Source organism: Idiotropiscis lumnitzeri, chromosome 1, assembly GCF_059441095.1.
Source record: "Idiotropiscis lumnitzeri isolate Australia: NSW breed Sydney's pygmy pipehorse chromosome 1, RoL_Ilum_1.0, whole genome shotgun sequence".
In the NCBI taxonomy this organism is placed as follows: Eukaryota; Metazoa; Chordata; class Actinopteri; order Syngnathiformes; family Syngnathidae; genus Idiotropiscis; species Idiotropiscis lumnitzeri.
Window position 1 is genome coordinate 28,889,365 of NC_142391.1, and position 21,127 is coordinate 28,910,491.

General features: G+C 40.5%; 2 protein-coding genes across 6 annotated transcripts in view; one reads left to right on the forward strand and one right to left on the reverse strand.

The window, feature by feature from the left end:
• LOC148344137 (membrane-associated phosphatidylinositol transfer protein 2-like) overlaps positions 1-14,433 on the forward strand; it is a 31,586-nt gene extending 17,153 nt beyond the window's left edge. For 2 of the 5 annotated variants that reach the window (XM_088293767.1, XM_088293778.1), the window contains 14 exons: positions 31-248; positions 550-725; positions 923-1,093; positions 2,739-2,891; positions 4,097-4,261; positions 4,666-4,920; positions 5,178-5,326; positions 7,161-7,277; positions 7,603-7,719; positions 7,789-7,937; positions 8,363-8,512; positions 8,585-8,765; positions 9,054-9,182; positions 9,490-14,433. In XM_088293767.1, the coding sequence (XP_088149893.1) occupies positions 31-248; positions 550-725; positions 923-1,093; positions 2,739-2,891; positions 4,097-4,261; positions 4,666-4,920; positions 5,178-5,326; positions 7,161-7,277; positions 7,603-7,719; positions 7,789-7,937; positions 8,363-8,512; positions 8,585-8,765; positions 9,054-9,182; positions 9,490-9,858 (2,499 nt within the window). In that variant the 3' untranslated portion in view covers positions 9,859-14,433. The remainder of the gene's footprint in view (positions 1-30; positions 249-549; positions 726-922; positions 1,094-2,738; positions 2,892-4,096; positions 4,262-4,665; positions 4,921-5,177; positions 5,327-7,160; positions 7,278-7,602; positions 7,720-7,788; positions 7,938-8,362; positions 8,513-8,584; positions 8,766-9,053; positions 9,183-9,489) is intronic. The other 3 variants (XM_088293796.1, XM_088293787.1, XM_088293805.1) reach the window with 3 other exon arrangements.
• A 4,168-nt stretch (positions 14,434-18,601) lies between these two features.
• On the reverse strand, positions 18,602-20,670 carry arl6ip4 (ARF like GTPase 6 interacting protein 4). Its single transcript, XM_088305729.1, has 5 exons — positions 20,382-20,670; positions 19,927-20,304; positions 19,270-19,387; positions 19,124-19,193; positions 18,602-19,013 (listed from the first exon to the last, which is right to left on the reverse strand). Exons 1-5 carry the CDS (start codon positions 20,527-20,529, stop codon positions 18,957-18,959), a joined length of 771 nt encoding a protein of 256 aa, XP_088161855.1. The 5' UTR covers positions 20,530-20,670; the 3' UTR covers positions 18,602-18,956.
• Between the last annotated feature and the right edge of the window lie 457 nt (positions 20,671-21,127).

Here is a 21,127-nt window from a genome sequence, read left to right on the forward strand (position 1 = left end):
CAGATTTTTTTCTTGCCCCCTTCCTGGCAGGACCAGGACCTCCTGTCACCGGGCACCATTATCAACTGCGGGCTGGGGTCCACTTCGCCCACCTTGGAGGGCAGCCGTCACCTGAGCCGCAGCAACATCGACATCCCACGAACCATCTCGGGTGATGAGACCAAGAAACAGCAGCTGCAGCGCAAGAGAAGTGACTCGTCTACTTACGAGCTGGACACCATCAAGCAGCACCAGGCATTCCTGTCCAGGTACCTCTTTGGTATTTTGTCAAATTGGGGAAATGAGTTGGCATCATATTGGAGCTCTGCACCAATGCACTTTCAGCTGTTTATTCACACAAAAACATTGTGACTTTGTGGTTGTAAAATGTTTATTATAATTGCCCACTGTTTAAGATACATCACTTAAGTATACTTCCTTGACACCAATTACTGACCAACCAAAAAACAAGCACAGATCATCCCACACATATTTTCCCTAAATAAATATAACTTGGATGCTATTAACCTCTTGGGCCTGCCTTGTGCTGACTTTGCAACGTCCTTGTAGCTTGCACTCCAGCATCCTGCGGGGCGACGGGGCATCGCGCAGGTCGAGCAGCAGCACCATGTTAGATGGAGGCACGCTGGGCAAGCTGGACTTTGAAGTGTCAGACTTTTTCCTCTTTGGCTCACCGCTGGGTTTGGTGCTGGCCCTGAGGAAGACGGTTATCCCCACGCTGGACGGTAAGCCATCGTGCTCAAACAATGAAATGCTCGGAGGCGTTTGGAATTGTTTTGTAAATGTAGCTGATGACATCAGAGTCAAGTAACAGCAATTTGCTGTGTGTGTCTGTCATGAGTAGAGACACCCAAAACAGTATCTGAACAGTAAGTGTGAATGGCGAACACCTTGTGAAAAAGCCACTCCTTCCTCCCCCTAGTGGCTCAACTCCGGCCTGCCTGTCAGCAAGTGTACAACTTGTTCCATCCGGCCGATCCTTCCGCCTCTCGCCTGGAGCCTCTTCTGGAGCGGAAGTTCCATTTGTTGCCTCCGTTCAACGTGCCGCGCTATCAACGCTTCCCTTTGGGGGACGGAAATTCGACTCTGCTGGGTGAGCCCCACTGCCACCTGCTTACCATAGAGCCACGCACACACACACGCACACCCCCACGCACACACACCCCCCCACACACACGCACACTCACACACAAACGAATTCAGATACACGACATTGTCACGTGGATGTCGTCCTGTTTTTTCATCACTGTCACACAGCGATAAGCATTGTCTCAAAAGAAAAATGGAGCATTTTTCTTCTGTTTGTGCTTCTTGGGAAGCCAAATGTGGTCACAGTCCTGCAAGGGGTTCATATTCGGACTGGTCAACATGGTGGAGTCACAGCCTACAGTTTTGGTCATTGGTTAGCAATGTCAAAACGGGAATTCTATGGATTTCTCAGTCTGCATGAGGTCTGAGTTAGTTAAGGTTAAACCCGCTGGTCCATAATCACCATTTTGCTCATCACACTTTTCTTACGCTTCTCTAACCCCAAACCCAAAAACTATAACCTCAGAACTAACACCTCTAGCACTAAAGATGCTCAAACACCTAAGTCTGACTCCCAAACCTTATCCATAACCTCTGCTGATCTTAAACTCTAACCCTAATCTTGGAAGTCCAACCCCTATCACAACTTCAGGTTACCCTAACCCTCAAACACTATCCCTACCCCCATAATCCAATTACCCATACCTCGGAATTAAACACCTAAAGTAACCCACTAACTTTAACCTTGGACCTCAAACCCCTCTCTCTAACTCTTTCCCGAACAAAAGGTTATCATTAACCCCTACCCGAATATTTGAACCTAAACCCTTAACCACAAACACTAACCTCAGAACTGGAACCCCTAACCTCAGGTTACCTTAAACTCCTACCCTCAGAACTTTACCTCAGAATGCAAACCCGTAAACATTAACCTCAAAATTTAATCCCGTACCCAAACCCTAATCTAATCTCTGAATTTAAACCTCTATCACTAAAACCCTCACCTCAGAACTCAAAGTCCAAACGTCTAAACTCAAACCTATCCCTAACTTCTGAAAGACGAAGCTAAAAAGTCAAGGTTCAGAGTCATAAACCTAACCTTAGAACTCAAACCCTTACCCCTAATAATTCAAACCCGTCCATCCATTTCTATACAGAATTTCTGTTCGAAGTAGCAAGGAACCGGCGCCTATCCAAGCTGACTTTGCGCGAAATGGAGACTAAACTCTTGACTGGATGTCAATTAGTCTCAGTTCGCACACAGAGACAGACAAACAGTCTCACCGCTACTGAGTGGGAAGCTCCCATCAGTCAGCAGAAGTTGAACACCCAACCTCAGGATTCAACCCCCTATTTCCCACCCCTAACCCCTAAGCCCTACTATAGGATCCATAAACACGAACCCAAATGCTATGCCCACCCTAGAAGTTATACATGTAATTTGTGTTAATCGTAAAACACGAGAAACTACCCTGTTTTGTTCTAGTTGTGGACCATCTTTACGATGGATTCCTCCGAGTGTTGGCAGCTCTGAGCGTGCGCAGTAGTAGAATCACGACGATTCCAAAAACGTTGGCTCCACTCAAGGCTAGACTCTTTCTTTTGTCTCTTGTTCCTGCTTCATATGTTTTTGTGTCTTCCTTGTCCTCTTTTCCTTCCTCTTCTCTCCACCCCTTCCTCTTTTCCTTCCCTTAACCTGGCCTCTGTAGTGGAGACAGTCCAGAGCAACGCTCCGCTGCTACTTGACAGCGGTCCGCCCGTGTCCATTCGCTGTCAGGAGACCATCAGTGAGACGTGCATCCCCGTCCCCGTGCTAAACTGGCAGGAGGGCGCCCTCAAGGCCACGCCCGCCACACCCGAGTGTGTGTAGCCGCTCCTGTCACGTTCCTTTTCATGTTCTTCATCCCCCTCACCCTTGCTTGTCTTCCTCTGTCATCCGTCCATGTTCTCCATTGACATTCGAAAATACACATGAGAAGTAAGGAAAGTGAGCTCACTGAAATCGAAAGAGTACGCATCAAAGCACTTTATGATGCTGGTGGTCACTCCTCATTCTTTCGGACAAATTAAAAACGAGACTAAAAGTCACATTTTGATAGAGGCAATCCAGCATGACATTCTTTAATGCGGATTCTTGCAGTGAGCTCTCCATGTTTGACCATTTTGAGCAGAAATCAGGAGGAATTTCTGTTGGTAGTAATTTAGGGCAGCTGTGGCATACACCTTTCATTGGGTGGGTCAAAAGCCTGCCCTTGAATTGTTCCACGATGTGTGGCCTTATGCAACTAGTTTTCATGATTGGCTGCTCGCCGGCAACCAATTTTTCAGGTGAATGGTCGATCTAAAATGTTATATCACATGATCTTTCAGAACAAAAATTACGTTTTCGAGTACCAAGCATTTTATATTTCATTTTTAAACAAAAATGGATGGATCTACATACAATATTTTGGTACATTAAGAAATGTTCAGTTAAAATAAATAAATTAAATAGATAAATTAGTCACAGTGTCCCATCATTGGTGAGCTATTTTTTAGATCATAACCGTAGGCGACTCATGTTCTCCTGGGGGCTAACAAGTACATCTTGGCACCATTTAAATTTTTTATTTTTTTTATTTTTTAATGACAATGCACATTAATCGCCAATGCATCAAGGCATTAAAAAATTTTAGATTCATTTATATTTCTGCAACCTGTAAATTCTGTGCAACATTTTGTCCTGCCATTACCATGTTTTGTGGTTTCCATCACATTTGTTTGTGGTGACGTGTGCATGTCTTCATCATGACCGGATCCGTCTTGAATTTTGGATTGACTGCAACATCTCTCCCGCCGTGTTTTGTGGCTCCCAGTACATTTGCTTATTGTGGTGTGTGGTCATGTGCATTGTGTGTTTTGTGGACATGCCTTGATGAAGCTTCAGAGGCCATCGGAAGATGATCTTTGCCTGAAAAAAAAAATCACAGGTTGGCCTCTGAAACCATCACATGACTCCCACCCTCATCCTGGTCTCCCCCACCCTTGTCTCTTGTCTAACGGGATCTCCCTTGTTTCGGCTCAATAGCGGATGTTGTTCAGTCTTATGGTGGTGTCTTCATGGACAGTTCGTACCCCTCATCCCCCATCACGGGCCCCTTCTCCCGGGGCCAGCGACGCGCCAGTGAGGTCAGCATTGCCAGCCAGGTGTCAGGAATGGCAGACAGTTACACTGCCAGCAACATAGCCAACAGTAAGTGTTCGCCAAACGTCACCACCGTCTCATGCCCACACACACGCAAATTACATACGCTCACACACGCTTTTCCTGCTCCCTGACAAAAACACACACTGCTTAGGCGGAAAGACGCGAAGCCCCTCACACCCTCCTGGCCCTGTTAGAGCAGGCAGAGGTTCACTGAAGAACGCCCCTTGTGTCTCTTTGTCTCACTGTCTTGAGTGTTCAATGCAACTCGCATTTTCTCCCAATGCTGCAATGCATCCTGGTGACCAACCAAAGTCTTGTGCTCTTTTATGTGTGGTTGTCCCATCCACTCACATAAACACACCGTAACAAAAATCGTATTGAGGTTTTCTTGCAGATGGACGCGCTGCAGCATCGATGTTTTGTTTTTCACATGCTTCTTTTCCTTTCAGCCCAAACAGACTCGCTTAGTCAGCCCAAAAGATTTAGCCTTTTGTCCGAGCTGGCCCTGTCATCCCAAAATAAATTCTTCTTGAAAAGCCCCCCCAAATCCCGCAAGAAACTCAAAGAACATGCCGACGAGAAGGACGGGGAAGCGACGTTGTGCGACAATCAAAGTCTAGGGTCCGAGTGCTGCATGTCGCCTGGCCTGCACAGTGCCATATGCGACCTGGTGTCACTGGACTCCCAGGCGGAGGTGGACCAAGGTATTGCACCGAGTCCCGTGAGACGAAGGAAGTTTCTTCTATATCAGGAATAACTGCGCATCTTCTCCTCGATCAAATGACTTTCTTCTGGTCTCTGATGGGTGTTTTGGTGTTTTTTTTTTAAACCTCCACAAATCTCTTCCTGTAGCTCCACACCTGCTGCTGGGATTGGTGGTGATAGCTGGGCTTTGGTCTGTCAAATGATTGATGTTGACTAAGAGTGTGTGTGTCCGCGACTCATTTTGTTCCCGTCCCAGTTGCAGCTCGCTGGTGGGGCACCAAGCGCATGGACTTTGCCCTCTACTGCCCTGACGCACTGACCGCCTTCCCCACAGTGGCGTTGCCTCATCTTTTCCACGCATCCTACTGGGAGTCAACCGACGTGGTGTCCTTCCTGCTCAGACAGGTTAGACCACATAAGCATCGCCAGCATGTCGTTTTCTGCCACGGCTTAGCAGAGATGCGAGTCGGTCTTGAATGCCTCATTAGACAGACTTAGTTTACATTTCACGGGCACGCTCTTGGTCAGGCCCAATCAGTCTGGACTGCACCATTAATCAGCAATTATTTCTTCATGCTAGACTAGAACGTCCGTGGTTGGACTTGAATGTACTATTCAACAGACTTGTTATTTGTTTACATCAATCCAGAATGTCAGTAGTTACAACAAATCTTTCTTGAATGCACCATTACACAGCCCGATTAATTATGTTTGACCAACAGTAAAGCTGAATCAGTCTCAAAATTCACTATTAACAAGATTGATATTTATGATTGACCGGAATGTTAGTAGTCATACCAAATCAGTGTTGAACGCATATTTCACAGACCAATTACGGTATTTTTGCAACCATAAGGCGCACTCTGAAGTCCCAAATCTTCTCCATAACAAATGAGGTGCCTTGTAATGCGTCACGCCTATTATATAGACTGAGCAACTGGCTTGACCATTGTGCCTGATCCCCTTGGAGTATTTCAGAGTGCATTTTGGCACACCCTGCTGGCCAAAGTCTGATCCATCTGGGCTTGGAATTGACTGTGACAAATACATTATGTGAATACGTTTTTGGGTGAGAGTGCAGGAGAAAGCTGGACAAAAGGGTAGCTGTCCACAATGTCGTAGTCTGTCCTATCATTCATGTTATTGCAAGCAAGAAACATCACAGGTTTCGACAACAGACTGCAAAAAAATAAATAAATAAATAAAAACACAGTGTCCCAAAGAACAGCACTCACATCTCTCTAAACAGCCATGTGATTGGCTGAGGCTGAATGGCATTGCTGTAATCTTTTTGTGTTATTTTTATTTCTTTTGGGGATATGAATGGCCTGTGAGATTAATGTTTTGTGTTAATTTCATTTCTTTGTTTCATTGTTTGCTTTGCTTGTATGCTGAGATATGTTTGGTTTTGATTTGACACCGTGACACTAAGGAGTGTGGTGACCAGTGAAATCCCTCCCCTGACGTTGGCTATTAATAATAATAATAATAAAGAATGTAATATTATCATATATTTAGTAATATTCATGAATTAAGAAATAGGTTCAGACACTGGTGCATGTTTTTTTCTGAAACGTCACAGCTATAAATTGCACCGCATAGTAAAATGCCTATTGTGGAAACTTTTGGTAAGATTCAAAAACAAAAAAAATCTCAAATGCCTGCTGTGCTAGAATTTTTTTTTTTTTTTTTTAAATCTGCTTCAAAAATACATTTGTGCACATACAAAACCATCTCTGATTAAAAGTAGAATGAACAGTTGACAGTCCAATTTTTATATTTCACCGGAGCATCATTAAACCAATTATTTATTTGTTTATGACCAGAACATTAGTGGTTGTGCCAGATCAGTCTCATGTCAACCATTAGACATATCGAAAAAACAAAATTACGTTTGACCAAAATCTTCGTGTTCAGAGTGAATCGGTCTCAAATTCACTTTTAGATACGTGACAATGCCTCATTCAGGTATAGATACCGTTCAATAAGTAATAAAAAGAAGTATCACCACCTGACGTATATAATTAAAAAGACGAAGACGGCAGTTTGACCTCAAAACTAATAAAGGTAAAGAAACCTCATTGTCTTAATAAAAAGACAAATCAATTATTGAATATATAAAAAGATGAACTCATTAACCCCATATAGATGCTGTTTCATACTTAGCGTTCTTCATGACAACTGCCACCTTGCACAACATGACTCAATCCAATGGCGGTGATCCAAATATGTGCCGCAGGTTATGAGGCACGACAGCTCCAGCATCCTTGAACTAGACGGCAAAGAAGTGTCCGAGTTCACGCCGTCCAAACCTCGTGAGAAGTGGCTGCGCAAGAGGACTCACGTGAAGATCAGGGTATGATTTGTGCTCTCATCTTGCTGTGCAGAACAAATTCCACTTACATCACAGCATACCAAAGCAAACCCCGGATAAAAGGTAGAGATGTGAACGTTCCCTTAAGCGCTGCGTCTCAGTTGTTGTCACTCTGGGACAGCGTCTTCCTGTCCTTGCAAGGTCACGACACACTTTCATGAACGGACGGGGTTTAAAGATAACCTTGAAAAAAAAACATGTACAGTATGTTATATTTTCTAAAAGGTGTTTCAAATAAGTTGGATTTAACTGTCACTTAGCTATTATTATTCCATGTGGGCCATTGCTAATAGACATACTTTGACAGAATGTGACGGCCAACCACCGCGTCAACGATGCCGTGTTCACCGAGGACAGCCAGCAGACGGTGACCGGTCGCTTCATGTACGGCCCGCTGGACATGGTCACTCTGGCCGGCGAGAAGGTCAGCCCTCTCGTCTCATCCATGACACACGTATGCATGTGTTTGTGTTGAATTTGGGTGGTTCCGCAGGTGGACCTGCACATCATGACTCAGCCTCCGTCGGGAGAATGGGTTGACTTTGACACGGAGGTGACCAACAGTAGCGGGCGCGTGTCCTTTGTCATTCCTGATGACAAACGTTTGGGTGTCGGCGTCTACCCTGTCAAAATGGTCGTCAGGTACGTTGGTGGAAATAAGCACGACTTTTTGAAAAATATATTTTAGACAAGAAAAAAAGTTGCCTATTTTGCTTAAGACAAAAAAAATCCCAGAGAATAAAAAAAATGTAAGCTGTTTTCGTAAAAAGACCAATATTATCTTCAATGAAAAAGTCCAAAGGTTGTGCATTCTCTGTCAAAAAAACTTTTAAAATGTTTCCATCGTGTAAATAATATTTAATACATTACATATAATACATAAATAAATAAAGCATTTTGCGAATATGCTTTCAAGTAAAAAATATGAATAAAATAAAAAATCTATTGTTCAGAAAAAAAAAAGAAAAAGTTTGATATTTTCAAGAAAGTTAAGTTATACTTTCCAGCTCGAACAGAGTTCTAGGATTGGAAACTTGATTTCTTCCTCATTGAGTTGTTGTTTTTAGGGGTGACCACACATTTGCCGACAGCTACCTGACGGTGATCCCTCGCGGCACCGAGTTTGTGGTATTCAGCATCGATGGCTCCTTTGCCGCCAGCGTGTCCATCATGGGCAGCGACCCCAAAGTTCGAGCGGGTGCCGTGGACGTCGTCAGGTAAATGGCTTCCGGCGCTGTTTTCACGACGATGCGTGAATGTGAAGGTGTCGTTTTTGCGTGCGCTTGCAGGCACTGGCAGGATTTAGGCTACCTGATCATCTACGTGACGGGACGGCCGGACATGCAGAAGCAGAGAGTGGTCGCCTGGTTGTCGCAGCACAACTTCCCGCACGGCATCGTGTCCTTTTGCGACGGCCTGGTGCACGACCCGCTCAGACACAAGGCCAACTTCCTCAAGGCCTTGACCGAGGTCAGAATGTGTCTTTGATGTATGCTTGGGACGTAAAGCCAACTTCTTCAATTCCTCAACTGATGTCACCATGTGCGAGTGGTCTTGGATGTGGTTTTGTTTGCGACAAAAGTGTTATGACACCCTGGCCAGGATGTGTGAGGGGTTTTTGATGTTGGGTTTTTCCATACACCACATGGACAAAGTATTGTGAGAATACAAGGTGTTTGATGTTGAGTTCTAGTTGGATAAAAACATCAGTCCACAATCGGATATTAATTGTCTGTGCTGCTCTTGTTCTGATGTCAGGCTAACATGAAGATATTTGCCGGCTACGGGTCCAGCAAAGACATCTCTGTGTATACGTCCATCAACCTGCATCCATCGCAGATCTTCATTGTCGGTCGCCCCTCCAAGAAGATGCAGCACCAGTGTCAGGTGCGTACGCATTTTAGCATGGACAATCTGTTTCACTGTGTTCATTTGTAGCGCTGTTTAGTGCTACTGCGCAATAAGTAATTAATTTATTATTAGTAAAGTCTTAACACATTTTGGAAAAACATACCATTTTACAAAGTATATGACAATTATTGAAAATATTAACAGTACAAATAGCACAACTTTTTGAATAAAGAAAATTACCTTTTTTGCCGATGTCAAAATTAGCTCCCAAACTCCTGCTCCAATTAACCTAAAATAATTGTTATGACAGATGACAATTGACAGATATTTTTCATGCCAACAGTTCATCACTGAGGGCTACGCTTCCCACCTGTCCCAGCTGGAGCACAACCACCGCTCACGCCCGGCCAAGTCCAGCAGCACCCGCATGGTCCTGCGCAAGGGCAGCTTCGGCCTGGGCGCCAACAGCGACTTCCTGCGCAAACGCAACCACCTGCTGCGCACCATCTCCTCGCAGCCTGCGCCCAGCTCGCCTACGGTGGGCGGCGTTCACAGCCGCCCTGAGCGCACGCAGAGCCAGTCGGACAGCGAGCGTGGAGTCATCCACGCCCACGGCCAGGGGGCCGCGCAGCGCAGCATGAGCATCACGGCGGGATGCTGGGGACGCAGCAGCAGCACCAAAATGGAGGCTGGGGCCCTCAGCCCCAAATGAGGGCGGTAGCTACACATAGCAATGCAAAAAAAATAATAATAAATGCCAGTAAATTGACCCCCCCACCTCGCCTGAAAAATTATGACAATTACCTTTAAGGTGAACCCCCGTTATCGCAAGGGATACATTCCAGATAGAAACATTTTTATTTATTTATAGTTTTATCCCTTCTGCACATTTGGGAAACATTTCAACAAATGAAAACACTTCAACTTAAAGCCGCACTTTTGAAAGTATTCCTTAATGCCTGCTTTCTTGCTCTCAAAATGGGAGCCTTATCCTTTAACATCACTTTGAGTAGACCAAAAGAAGTTCGCACGGTTCTTCAAATAAGATCCAAAGTATGTTTGCTTCAGGCTGCTCTTTACTCCCATCTTAAAGTTGATTCTAAAACACACTTAAAACGGAAGTACTGTGTATGTAAAATATCTAACCAAATCAATTTAATCTAAATTTCCAAAAACTCTATACTCATATACCTTATAATGCAAAATGCCAAAGACATACTAACGGAAATTAGCACAAATGTTACCGTAATTATTAACCTTCAAACAACTGCGACGTAAACACACACAGAGCAGCAACAAACACAAACGGAGGGTACTACAACCCAATCATATATCTCTAACATCTCTAAATTTGGACTTGCATATATGTGTATGCTTGTAGAGTTGAACCCCATAAAAATAATCTTGAAAATTTGCGACATTCGTGATTTCCTAGGGCTTCATTGTATAGTGTTCTGGCAAATTCACCTAGTCGCAGATATTTTTGGGACATAAACTATCCACCGTTATTGTGTGCTACTTGGCTTAGTTACAGTTTTTGTACTATTTCTGGAACGCCCAAAAAATGCCACACAGTGGCACAAAAACCCTGTTGGACTTTTAATCTCGAGCTAAATGTGTTTGAGTGCATATGTATGAATACGAATGTCGAAGTAACTAATTGGAGAACGTGTGCTTTGGGCCCATCTTGTAGAATTAAATGCAATTCTGACCATTTTTTTGGGGTGTGGGGGGGTGTCATTTGCTTGTGTTTTGGGGGGTAATTTCTGCATTAATCGTTGAAACCGGAATATACCACAAATTAGGATCTCAAAACATGTTTTCAAGCATTTCAAACTTATTTTACCCACAAAAATAAGCGGCTTACAATGGATTTGATTTGTGTACATACGACAAACTCTCCCCTCACAACCCGGGCTAACTTTAGCTCCTCCCCGATCATACAAATCACGTCTTCGAGTGGAGATGTATAGCTACTTCCTCGACACCAAATCCTATTTGGACAGTGCTTCGGCGCCATCTTCTGACGTCATCTAAAAAGAGCACAAAACCACAGAGTATGTTTATCGGCGAACGACGGAGAATCAGCGACCATGCAGGGAATTACTGTCGCGCTTTCTGGTTCGACGTCGCAATCATGGATTTTTTTCCCTTGGATCCTACCGGGTCCAAATTGTTGTTAAGTTTTGCTCCAAACTTGCAAGCACAACACAGACTTGGTGTGGGATGGATTCAGAGAGGAAAACTGGATTTACTGTATCTTTTCCACCCCTGCAGCCCCCACAAAATCTTCATCACGGCAAGAAAGTCAACGACCCTTTAACCGCGCAATAACCTACTCATGTTTTTACTCTAATAAGGATTATTTCGGCTGCACTGACACTCACACACACCAAAAAAGGCCATGCAAAATCAGATTTATATTGTAATTTTCCAGAAAAAAGGTAGCTTTTCGAGATAAGGTTTGGGAAAGAAAGGGACTTTTTAACCCCCCCCAATAAAATAAATCATGAGATTAGTCAATTTTTTATTTTGGAATTTTAGGAGTTGTTCATAAAGTTACATAACTTTTTATTCAACAATATGTGACTTTATTCATAAAAATATTGACTTTTCTTCTTCATCAAAAAATCTATTTTTAAATAGAAAAATATCTGTAATCACTTTTTAATTAACCTTTAAATTTTTGTTGGAAAAAAAGAAAACAATTATTGAAATGTCAAACCTGTGCTTGACTTTTTCTTTTTTTTTTCTTTTTTGCTTTGTTTTTTTTTTCATAAAAAAATTTCATCATATTTTTTCATAAATATGACTTTAATCAGGTCAAATTAAGATTTATTCCTGAAAAAATATTGATTTCCCTTACATTTATAGACTTTAACCTTGCTAAATTGTCTTTTTCTTCTAAGTATTCAACATTTATCTGAAAAATGCATTAATTTAATCGCATAAAATCAAGACTATTTTAAAACTAAATTTTATTCTCTCCAAAATCTACAATATTAAATCTCATAAAATTGCAATATTTCCCCCCAAAAAGTATTCTAGCAAAGTATGATAATCTCAAGATATTACAACTTTTATGCAACTTCAATCTCGCAAAATTATTTTTTTGGGGTAAAAAAAATTGGAATTTTCTGGATACAGCATCTAATCTGCAACTTTAAGTTTTCTTAAAGATACTGAATTTTTTTCAAGAAAATATATAATTTTATTTCAATGTTTAAAATTTCAATTTCTTGAAAATGTACTTCCATTGACAATCTTTTGACTTTTTTCTTTACAGCGTTCTACTTTTTTCTTCTCAAAAATAGTTGTCAAAGAATTCTTGGAAATATTGTATTTACACCTTGACTGTCTTTCCCAAACACTGGCTTTTCTTCTAGAAAATGTTTTTTTCCTCGAAAATGTTTTTCTTTTTTTCTTGAAAGTATAGCATAACTACTGTAACTGTCAATGGTAAGATTACGACCTTGAAAATATCCCTCTTTTTTCTCTTGAAAACACACACTTGTGAAATGTCTGACTTTCTGGAAAATAACGGACTTTTCCTGAAAATATGCTACTGAGATTCTGACGTGAATCTGCTGGTGTAACCGTTTCACGACTTGTACAACTCGTGAATGTGCCAAAGTTCTCGAAGCCGAGAGGGAACCATGTTGTGCGTACAGGCGCCTCCCGCCACAATGTTTGTACATTATTCTTGTGATATAGATTATAAATAAGAGGACTCTTGTTATGCACAAGTGCTGTCTGCTCCACGCGTAAGTGTCTTCTTTATTCTTCACTTTTGGAATTTTCTGTTGATTACAGTGGAGCAAAATCATCTTTGTAATTCTTGGGCTTGTTTTAGTGTGGCCTGGCACAGTATTTTCATTTGTTTTTAGTTCATTATTATGACCATTGTTTTGTTTTGGCTTTTTTTGCCAATCACACTTGTGTTCTATTTATTATGACATTTTTAACCTTTGTTCGAGCTATTTTGGAACTCTGGGAAGTGGCTTTGTCCCGCACGCTGTACATGAGGTGTTGAATGTGTTTGTAAATGAGTGTACAAAATGTCATGTCCACATATAAAACAACATAAATGATGATGTTTATAATAATAATGACAATGAGGGATGTTCCAGAGTGACTGCAATGGACCAACATGCCAGGGAACATGTGCAATATGTGTTTTACACGCACACACGCACACAAACACACCCCACACACACACACCCCCACACACATACCAGAACAGATAAAAGTGAGGAATAGCCCAAATCCCATGACCTTCCCAAGTGGATTTTGATTGACTTCAGAGTGCATATGGACAAACAAAAATAATGGAATGCAAAGCAAACTAACTTTTTTTAAAACGACGTATGATTCCCCCCCCCCTCTATGATTAGGTCCCAAAAATACTCAACCAATATATTCCCCTGGAAATTACATTTTCCTGCCCAAAAAAAATCCTCTGCACCTTTTTTTTCTTGCTAATTAACTTTTTTTCCTTAAAAATATACAATTTCAAAAGATTTTACACTTTTTGTCTTATAAACTATACAACATGGTTGGAAAATTATTTTCTTGAAAAATTAGCTTTTTTAAACAACTTTTGTTCCACTTTTCTGGAAAATTGTACTCATTTTTTTGTCTCAATGTTTGACTCAAAAATATTTTTTTCTTGCAAGTGTGTGACATCTTCAATACATTACACCAACAGAAACATCATTTTTTTTCTCTAAGAAATTTGAATTTCTCTTGCACCTAAATGACATCAAAAATACTTGGACGGAATACTGGATTTTTGGGGGGCCAAAATTTGCAAAACTTCAGGACATTTTCTTGAATCGTTTTTTTTTTTAATTATTTTTCTGCTAAAATGTACAAATGTCTTAACTGTTTAAGAATATACATTTTGCCTAAATATTTTCTTTCTCACAAAACATTTTTCTTAGAAATGTATGTCGTCAAAGCTTTTTGTCTTTGTCTAACGTTTTTTTAATATTGGAATTTTCTCAAAAAAATAGTTTTGTTTTTTAAGTATTTTCTTGAAACTACCACTTTTTTCTCTCAAAATTACTTAGGACCTATCTTGAGAATATTGACTTTTTCTTGTAATACAAATTCTCTGGTTTGTTTTTAGTTTTCTCAAAAATGTACCAGTTTGTGAAAACTAATTTAAAAATATTTGACTTCTTGAAAATGACATTCTCAAAAATATTTGACTTTTCTCAAAGATGTATGGTTTTATTCTCGATGCTGCAATTAAACACTGCAATTCAATATTTCACAGCAAAAATTCAGATGTCTGGAGGACTTTATAAACATCAGTAAAAAATCATTTTATAAGGTGGTACACAAAATAACTAAAATTGTGATTTATGAGAGCCAAGTAAGAAGTACGGGGGAACTTCAGTTTTCTTACGATTTTTTTTTTTGAAGGTTGATTTTCTTCTAATTGTTTTCCTGGTACAAGTACAATTGCTTGTTTTTTGTACAAAAAAAAACCATGCATCTTAACAAATTTTTCCCGTAATTGATACGCTTTTAGTCGAAGCAATCTGTAAATTCTGTGTTAAGGGGTCAACAGATGGTAATGCATATTCCACAATGCGACCTTGGATTAAGAATTTCAAGATCTGCAACACTCAGGCAACATCTGCCTAGAAAATCCTTGTCAAAGGTCAGACGTTCAAAATTAAAGGGCACAGTAAGATAAAACAGTTTCACCACACTTTATTGAGCCGCATGATGACTTTATAAAGCAGTAGCAATCATTTAAAGCCAGGATGGTCCATTCTTCAATTACAAATTCAATTTATGTATTCTTCTAACAGGAAAATAATATAATCTAACATTTTCTATTTTATCAATTTGTTTTGCAGAAATCAGTGAATAATTAATGATTTGAAGACCACCTTCTAAAAATTATGGATATTGCCATGCCCCTCTCATCTGCGGGGGTTCTTGCTGAAGAACGATTTAAACCGATAACATATGGTTGAACAAACCTGTTTAGTGTGAAGAACCGTATTTATTGTGAGGGCTACAGTTTAGTGGTGCTTCTTTTCTTGACTGCATTGATATTGGGTGCGGGTCCTTGCGAGGATAAGAAAAGTAGCCCAGATATCTGAGTTGTTCTACTTCCTGAACTCCAAAGAATTGAAGAGAGTATCGGAGCAAATTTGTATCAGTGGCTGAGTCTATATTTGAAAATGTTCCTACTTAAATATAAAAACGAACACGTATTGAGTAAATTATTAAGGGTCTAGTGTACGCATTTAGGTTTAAGGTCAGTGTGAAGTTCTGTATTAGGGTTAGGGTTAGAGATAGGGTTTGGGTTAGAGTTAGGGTTTGGATTAGGGTTAGAGTTTGGGTTAGGTTAGGAGGTCTATAAAAAAAATCAATTTCTGTAAGAACCAAACCTGGGTCGCCTGCACACCAAGTAATGTCATTTACGATTCGACCAGCACAGCTGGCTAACCGTCGAGGGTCTAGGGTTAGGGTTCGGTTTGGGTTAGGGGTTCGGGTAAGGGGTAGGGCTAGGGTTAGGGGGTAGGGTTAAGGTTAGGGGTAGCGTTAAGGGTAGGGTTTGGGCAGGGCTAAGGGTAGGGTTAGGGTTATGGTAAGGGGTAGGGTTAGGGGAAGGGTGAGGATTAGGGGTTTGGTTCGGAGGTCTATAAAAACACCAATGGTATAAGATTTGAACCAGAGGCACCTGTACTATAAGCACTGTCAATAACCATTCAACCATCACAGAAGGGTTACATGCAATGGTTTAGAAATAGGGTTTATATTTATGGTCAGTGTTAGGGTACGTTTTTAGGGTTGGGGTCAGGGTCAGGGTGATGGTTAGGTGTTTGGTTAGGAGATCTATCAAAACACCAATAGTTTAGGGTTAGGGTTAGAGGTTAGGTTTAGGGTTAGGTTAGAGTTAGGGTGTGGGATAGGCTTTAGTGGTTGGGTTTGGGTTAGTTTAGGAGGTCTTGTTTAAGAATCAAACCCAGGTCACCTACACACCTAGTAGTTTCATTACCCATCCGACCATCACAGATGGCTAACACCGAGTGGTCTATAGTAAGGGTTTAGGTTTAAGGTTCGTGTTAAGTTGAGTTTTAGGGTTAGGGTTAGGGTTAGGGTAAGGATTAGGCTTTAGTGGTTTAAGTTTGGGTTCGGTTAGGAGGTATATAAAATAATCAATTGGTGTAAGAATCGAACTCGGGTCACCCGCACACCGAGTAGGGTCAGTAACCATTCGACCAACACAGCTGGCAAACACAGTAGGGTCTAGAGCACACGTGTCAAACTCAAGGCCCTGGGGCCACGTGTGGCCTGTGACCTCATTTTATGTGGCCCGCGAAGGGAAAATCATGTGCTTCAACTTGCTGCTTCTAGCACATTTTCTTCACTTTTAACAACATTGAGATATGAGATATTGCCATTTATTACTGGCTTTTGATTTCAAAACTAGCTTTGTATCAATGTGTTGTGTGTAAGTGATTATGTAAGGTGATTTATATGAGTTCACAGTCATAACGGCCCTCTGAGGGAAACCAGGCCCGTTCACAAAAATGACTTTGACACCTCTGGTCTAGAGTAAGGCTTTAGGTTTAAGGTTAGGGGTTAGGGTCATGTTAAGGTTAGGGTTAAGTTTAAGTTCATTATTAAATTATTATATTTTTGCATTAATAATATATATATATATATATATATATATATATATGTTTATTTTTATTTAGTATTTTATTTATAGGGTTTAAGTTTTTTTTAATATATATTTTTTTATTTTTTTTTTTAATAATTTTTTTTATATATATCTATACTGAATATTTTAAACATTGATGAAACAAGAAGCATTTATCAAATGAAACTAGAAGCACGGGTCACAAGAATGACTGGGATTGTAGGCCTGATGTTTACTGATTTATTAGATTATTCTCACATGCTAAATTTATATTACTTAGTTTAAATGTGTGAACTTTATTGAAATATTCAGTAGTAAGAGAAACTTGCACATGTAGCATTTCCATGACCTGCACTCACACTCACAGCACTTCATGGACAAAGATGACGAAGCACATTCTCCACATTGGCTGTAGAGATGCAAACATACCAAATTGGGCACTGGAGGACTCACACAGATCACAAAAAACACATTCCGAAAGACAACAATTGGAGATCGGAGCACATGCACATACGCATACACACACACAGACATATACATACACCTGCACATACACGCGTGTGCACACAGACACGGATACATACACCTGCACTTACACATGCACATACACACACACCCCTATACTTGCACATACACACGCACACCGACAAGATTACAGAAGAATGCCAGCGGAGAGAGAGACGGAGAGACGGCCCGCCGGAGAAGGCCAGCCTTGGCGTGCCAGTCTACGGGACCAGACAGGAATCGACCATCATCAATTATCCAGATGATGACTAACCTGGGGAGGAACTTCCCTTGGATGTGGACCCGTGCCGTGGGAGTTTTTGTTTAGTTATTTATTTATAGGGTTTAAGTTTTTTTTAAATATATATTTTTTATTATTATTTTTTAATATATATCTATACATTTTTTAAAATAATTTTTTAAAAATATTTTTGCATTAATAATATATATATATATTGTATATATATATATATATTGTATAAATAACTAAATAAATATATATATATATATTTGTTGTTGTTGTTTTTCTATTTTCTTTAATTAATTTATTTAAATGATTTATACTATTATTTTTTTAAATAATTATTTTCTTATTTTTTATTTATTTCTTTTATGTATTTATTTTTTTAATAATTAGGGTTAGGATTAGGATCGCTAAATCAGGCCATTCACAGAGGGGGATTTTATCAATGGCTCTATGCTTTAAGTTTGTGACGCACTTTGCCCAGATAAAAGGCAACTCTTTTTAAACGTGAGCCTTAGCAGAAATACAATTGCTGAGCGTGTTGACCAACTGTAAACCAGATAATTAAAAGACCAACTTGTAAAAAAGGGAAAAGATTTCATCACATATTCCCTGGCTGTGGATGAGAGCACCGACATTTCTAACATTGCAATTTTTTAATTTGGCCCCCTGTCTATTTGACTTTGACACCCCTGCCCTCGGCACTCCGAAACGACAACACCCAATTTTCAGGGCCGCTGAAGACACTTGATGGGCTTCCGTGGCACTATAACCCTCAGTTCACCCACTTCCGTCAAATTTGATTTAGCTCCGCCCCAACTGACTGCGGGTAGACTTAGTCATTATCGATGTTCAAAAAGTGTTAAAAGCGTGACGTCATAAGACGGCGCATGACTAAAAACCACCAAGGAGATAGTATTGGACTAACCAGCCCCACAAAAAAATTATTTCATGAAAAAAGCTCTTGCAACTTTCCAACTTCTAATGCAACTTTTTTGTCAAGGTTAAAACTTCATGAAAACAACTTTTACCCCCTTGAAATTTTTTGGACTTTATTGAAAACCATTTTGACTTGAAAATGTTTGGCTTTTTTGACAAAAACATAACTTCTCAAAAATACTGACCTTTAAAACTTTTTGGGGGAATTCAGACTTTTTTCTTGAAAATATATGACTTTTTTGCAAACTTTAAACATGTCTTGTGACATATTTTAATGTCAGACTTTCTCATGGAAAATACAAAACGTTTTTTAACAATAGGTTTGTTTTTTTTATTCTTAAATTCCTTTTTCAATCTGAAAAGAAGACATGACTTTTATCCCAAAAATATATCAACATCTTCCGTAGGCGCTGCACCTCCTTCGAGTGTGCGCGCGCGTGGACTAGAGCTCCTATCTGTTGAGCCCAAGCATTCGCTGGAAGGAGCTGCCGTCTCCCTTGGTGGCTTGCTACACATGGACAAAAATAATAACAATAATTCACAATCACAAACAAAAATATATGAAATTTCTATTTATAGCATTTTTTAAGTTATGTTTCGTATATTCCTGGGTATTACCTTGTTGATGTCTTTGTGTTTCTCCTTGCTGACGATCTCTTCGATGATCTCGCCCTCACCTCGCACTAGTCTGAAGGCGTACACGTAACCTTAGATGATCGGAATTGTACTTCAGAGGGGAACAAGAACATCAGCTAACCCCTCACCTGGTGCGTCCCGTTTTGGGGTCTACCACTTTGCGGATGATGCTCTGCCGAGCGTCATACTCCTCCTTGGTCAGAGGTCTCCTGGTGGCCAGCCGAGACTTCTGCTCATCTGTCATCACTGCACACATCACAAACCAATACACAATAGACTTAGCATTGCACTCCTTGAACTCTACCTAGCAACTAAACGATTCCTTTCTGAAACATTGATCGTAGGTTCAATGTGACTTCTGAGACGTTTTGCAAACTGAATACCAACGTGGAGAACCAATTAAGCCTATTGATGCCCATTCTAATGAAAGACTCAAGGCGGACTGACCCAGATGTTTCTTTGTTTTTTTTTTTTTTTCAAAACCCATACTGTGCCCCTCCCTTAAGGGAGCAAAGCTTGGGAATAGTTTCTTCCCCTCACCCTTCCTTTGTTTTCCTTTTCATCAGTGAATATACAGGCACTATTTGGCAAATCATGTACTCACTGTATCCAATGATTTCGGTTCCTGAATTCTATTGAGCAACATGGTAATGCCGTCTTAATTCTGCCGTAGCAAAAACTTATTATGCTCCCTTGAAAAAAATTATTGCACACCTTGATTTCTGTCAAGCAACAAATGAGTGCACTCCTGAAACAAATGATTTGGTGGTGCTATTGTGGGTCACCTGGGCCGAGTTCCACACCGCCATCGTCGCTCTGCCAAAGCTCAAGTGAGGAAGAGGGTTTGGATGGCGCGATGCTAAGAGGCTCAGCAAGCTTCATCAGCCTCTTCTGTATATCGTCCTCCTTTTTTGTCACCTTCTCCTCCAGCACTTTTCTCTTCTTTAGTTTCTTCTTCAGTTTCTTCTTTTTCTGCTTCTTCTTCTCCTTCTTGCGCCGCTTCTTCAGCTTGGCCTGCTTCTTCTTTGACTTCTTGGCTTTCTTCTTCTTAATTTCGTCACCAGACGACGAAGAAGACGATGATGACGATGAGGAAGGGGAGGTAGAAGATGATGAAGACGAAGAGGAGCTTCGTCTTTGCTTCTTTCTTTGTGTTTTTACACCTAGAGTTTTACAGAGTTATTTTTATCCAAATAAAATGTGTTTTGTCACAATTGTGCCTCGGTAGTGATGTACCGACCTCGACTTCTCTGTGACTTTTTCTCCGATTTACTCCGACTTCTGCTGCTGGAAGACGACGACGATGAGGAAGAGGATGGAGATCTTCCTCGTTTTTTCTTTTCTTTCTGCACGTTTCTGCTTCTTTTCGGTGATCTGCTTCGGTCCATATCAGTTTACGCAGCGTCTTGGTATATAAACCGAAATAATCAGTCAAGACGACTCCGAATTGGGAGTTGATTGTCCACTGCAGCGATGTTTACGGCTGGTCCGCTTGCTATTTATGTCCGACAGACAATTCCGCCAACTACTTTGAGTTCCCACTTAAAATGTACCGATACGTGTAAGAATGTTTTAAATGCATACATTTACATACCATTAGCTACGGGTTTTTTTTTTGTACCATAAAATGTATACACCTTCTAGCAGCTGATAACTCAATTGTTTTCTTTGCACATTAAACTAAACGATGACAGCCAGATTTAAACATTGAAGAAAGAAAATTCATTCTTAAAGGCCACTGGAAGTACAGTTGAAGTGCAAAGACAATGTAAGATAGGGAGTATAAAAAAGAACCACCAACACGAGTTAGGTTTGAGATCTCAGTGAATTGAGGGCAACCATTGAATGTGAATGCACGCAAATAGAGAATTGTTTCATGTGTTCATGTAATCGGCAGTGTTTGGACAGTGACAATACAATAGAACAAGGTTTGTAAATTATTTTACATATTGAAAATTAAACAAATAAACTTCGAGTTTTCAGTTA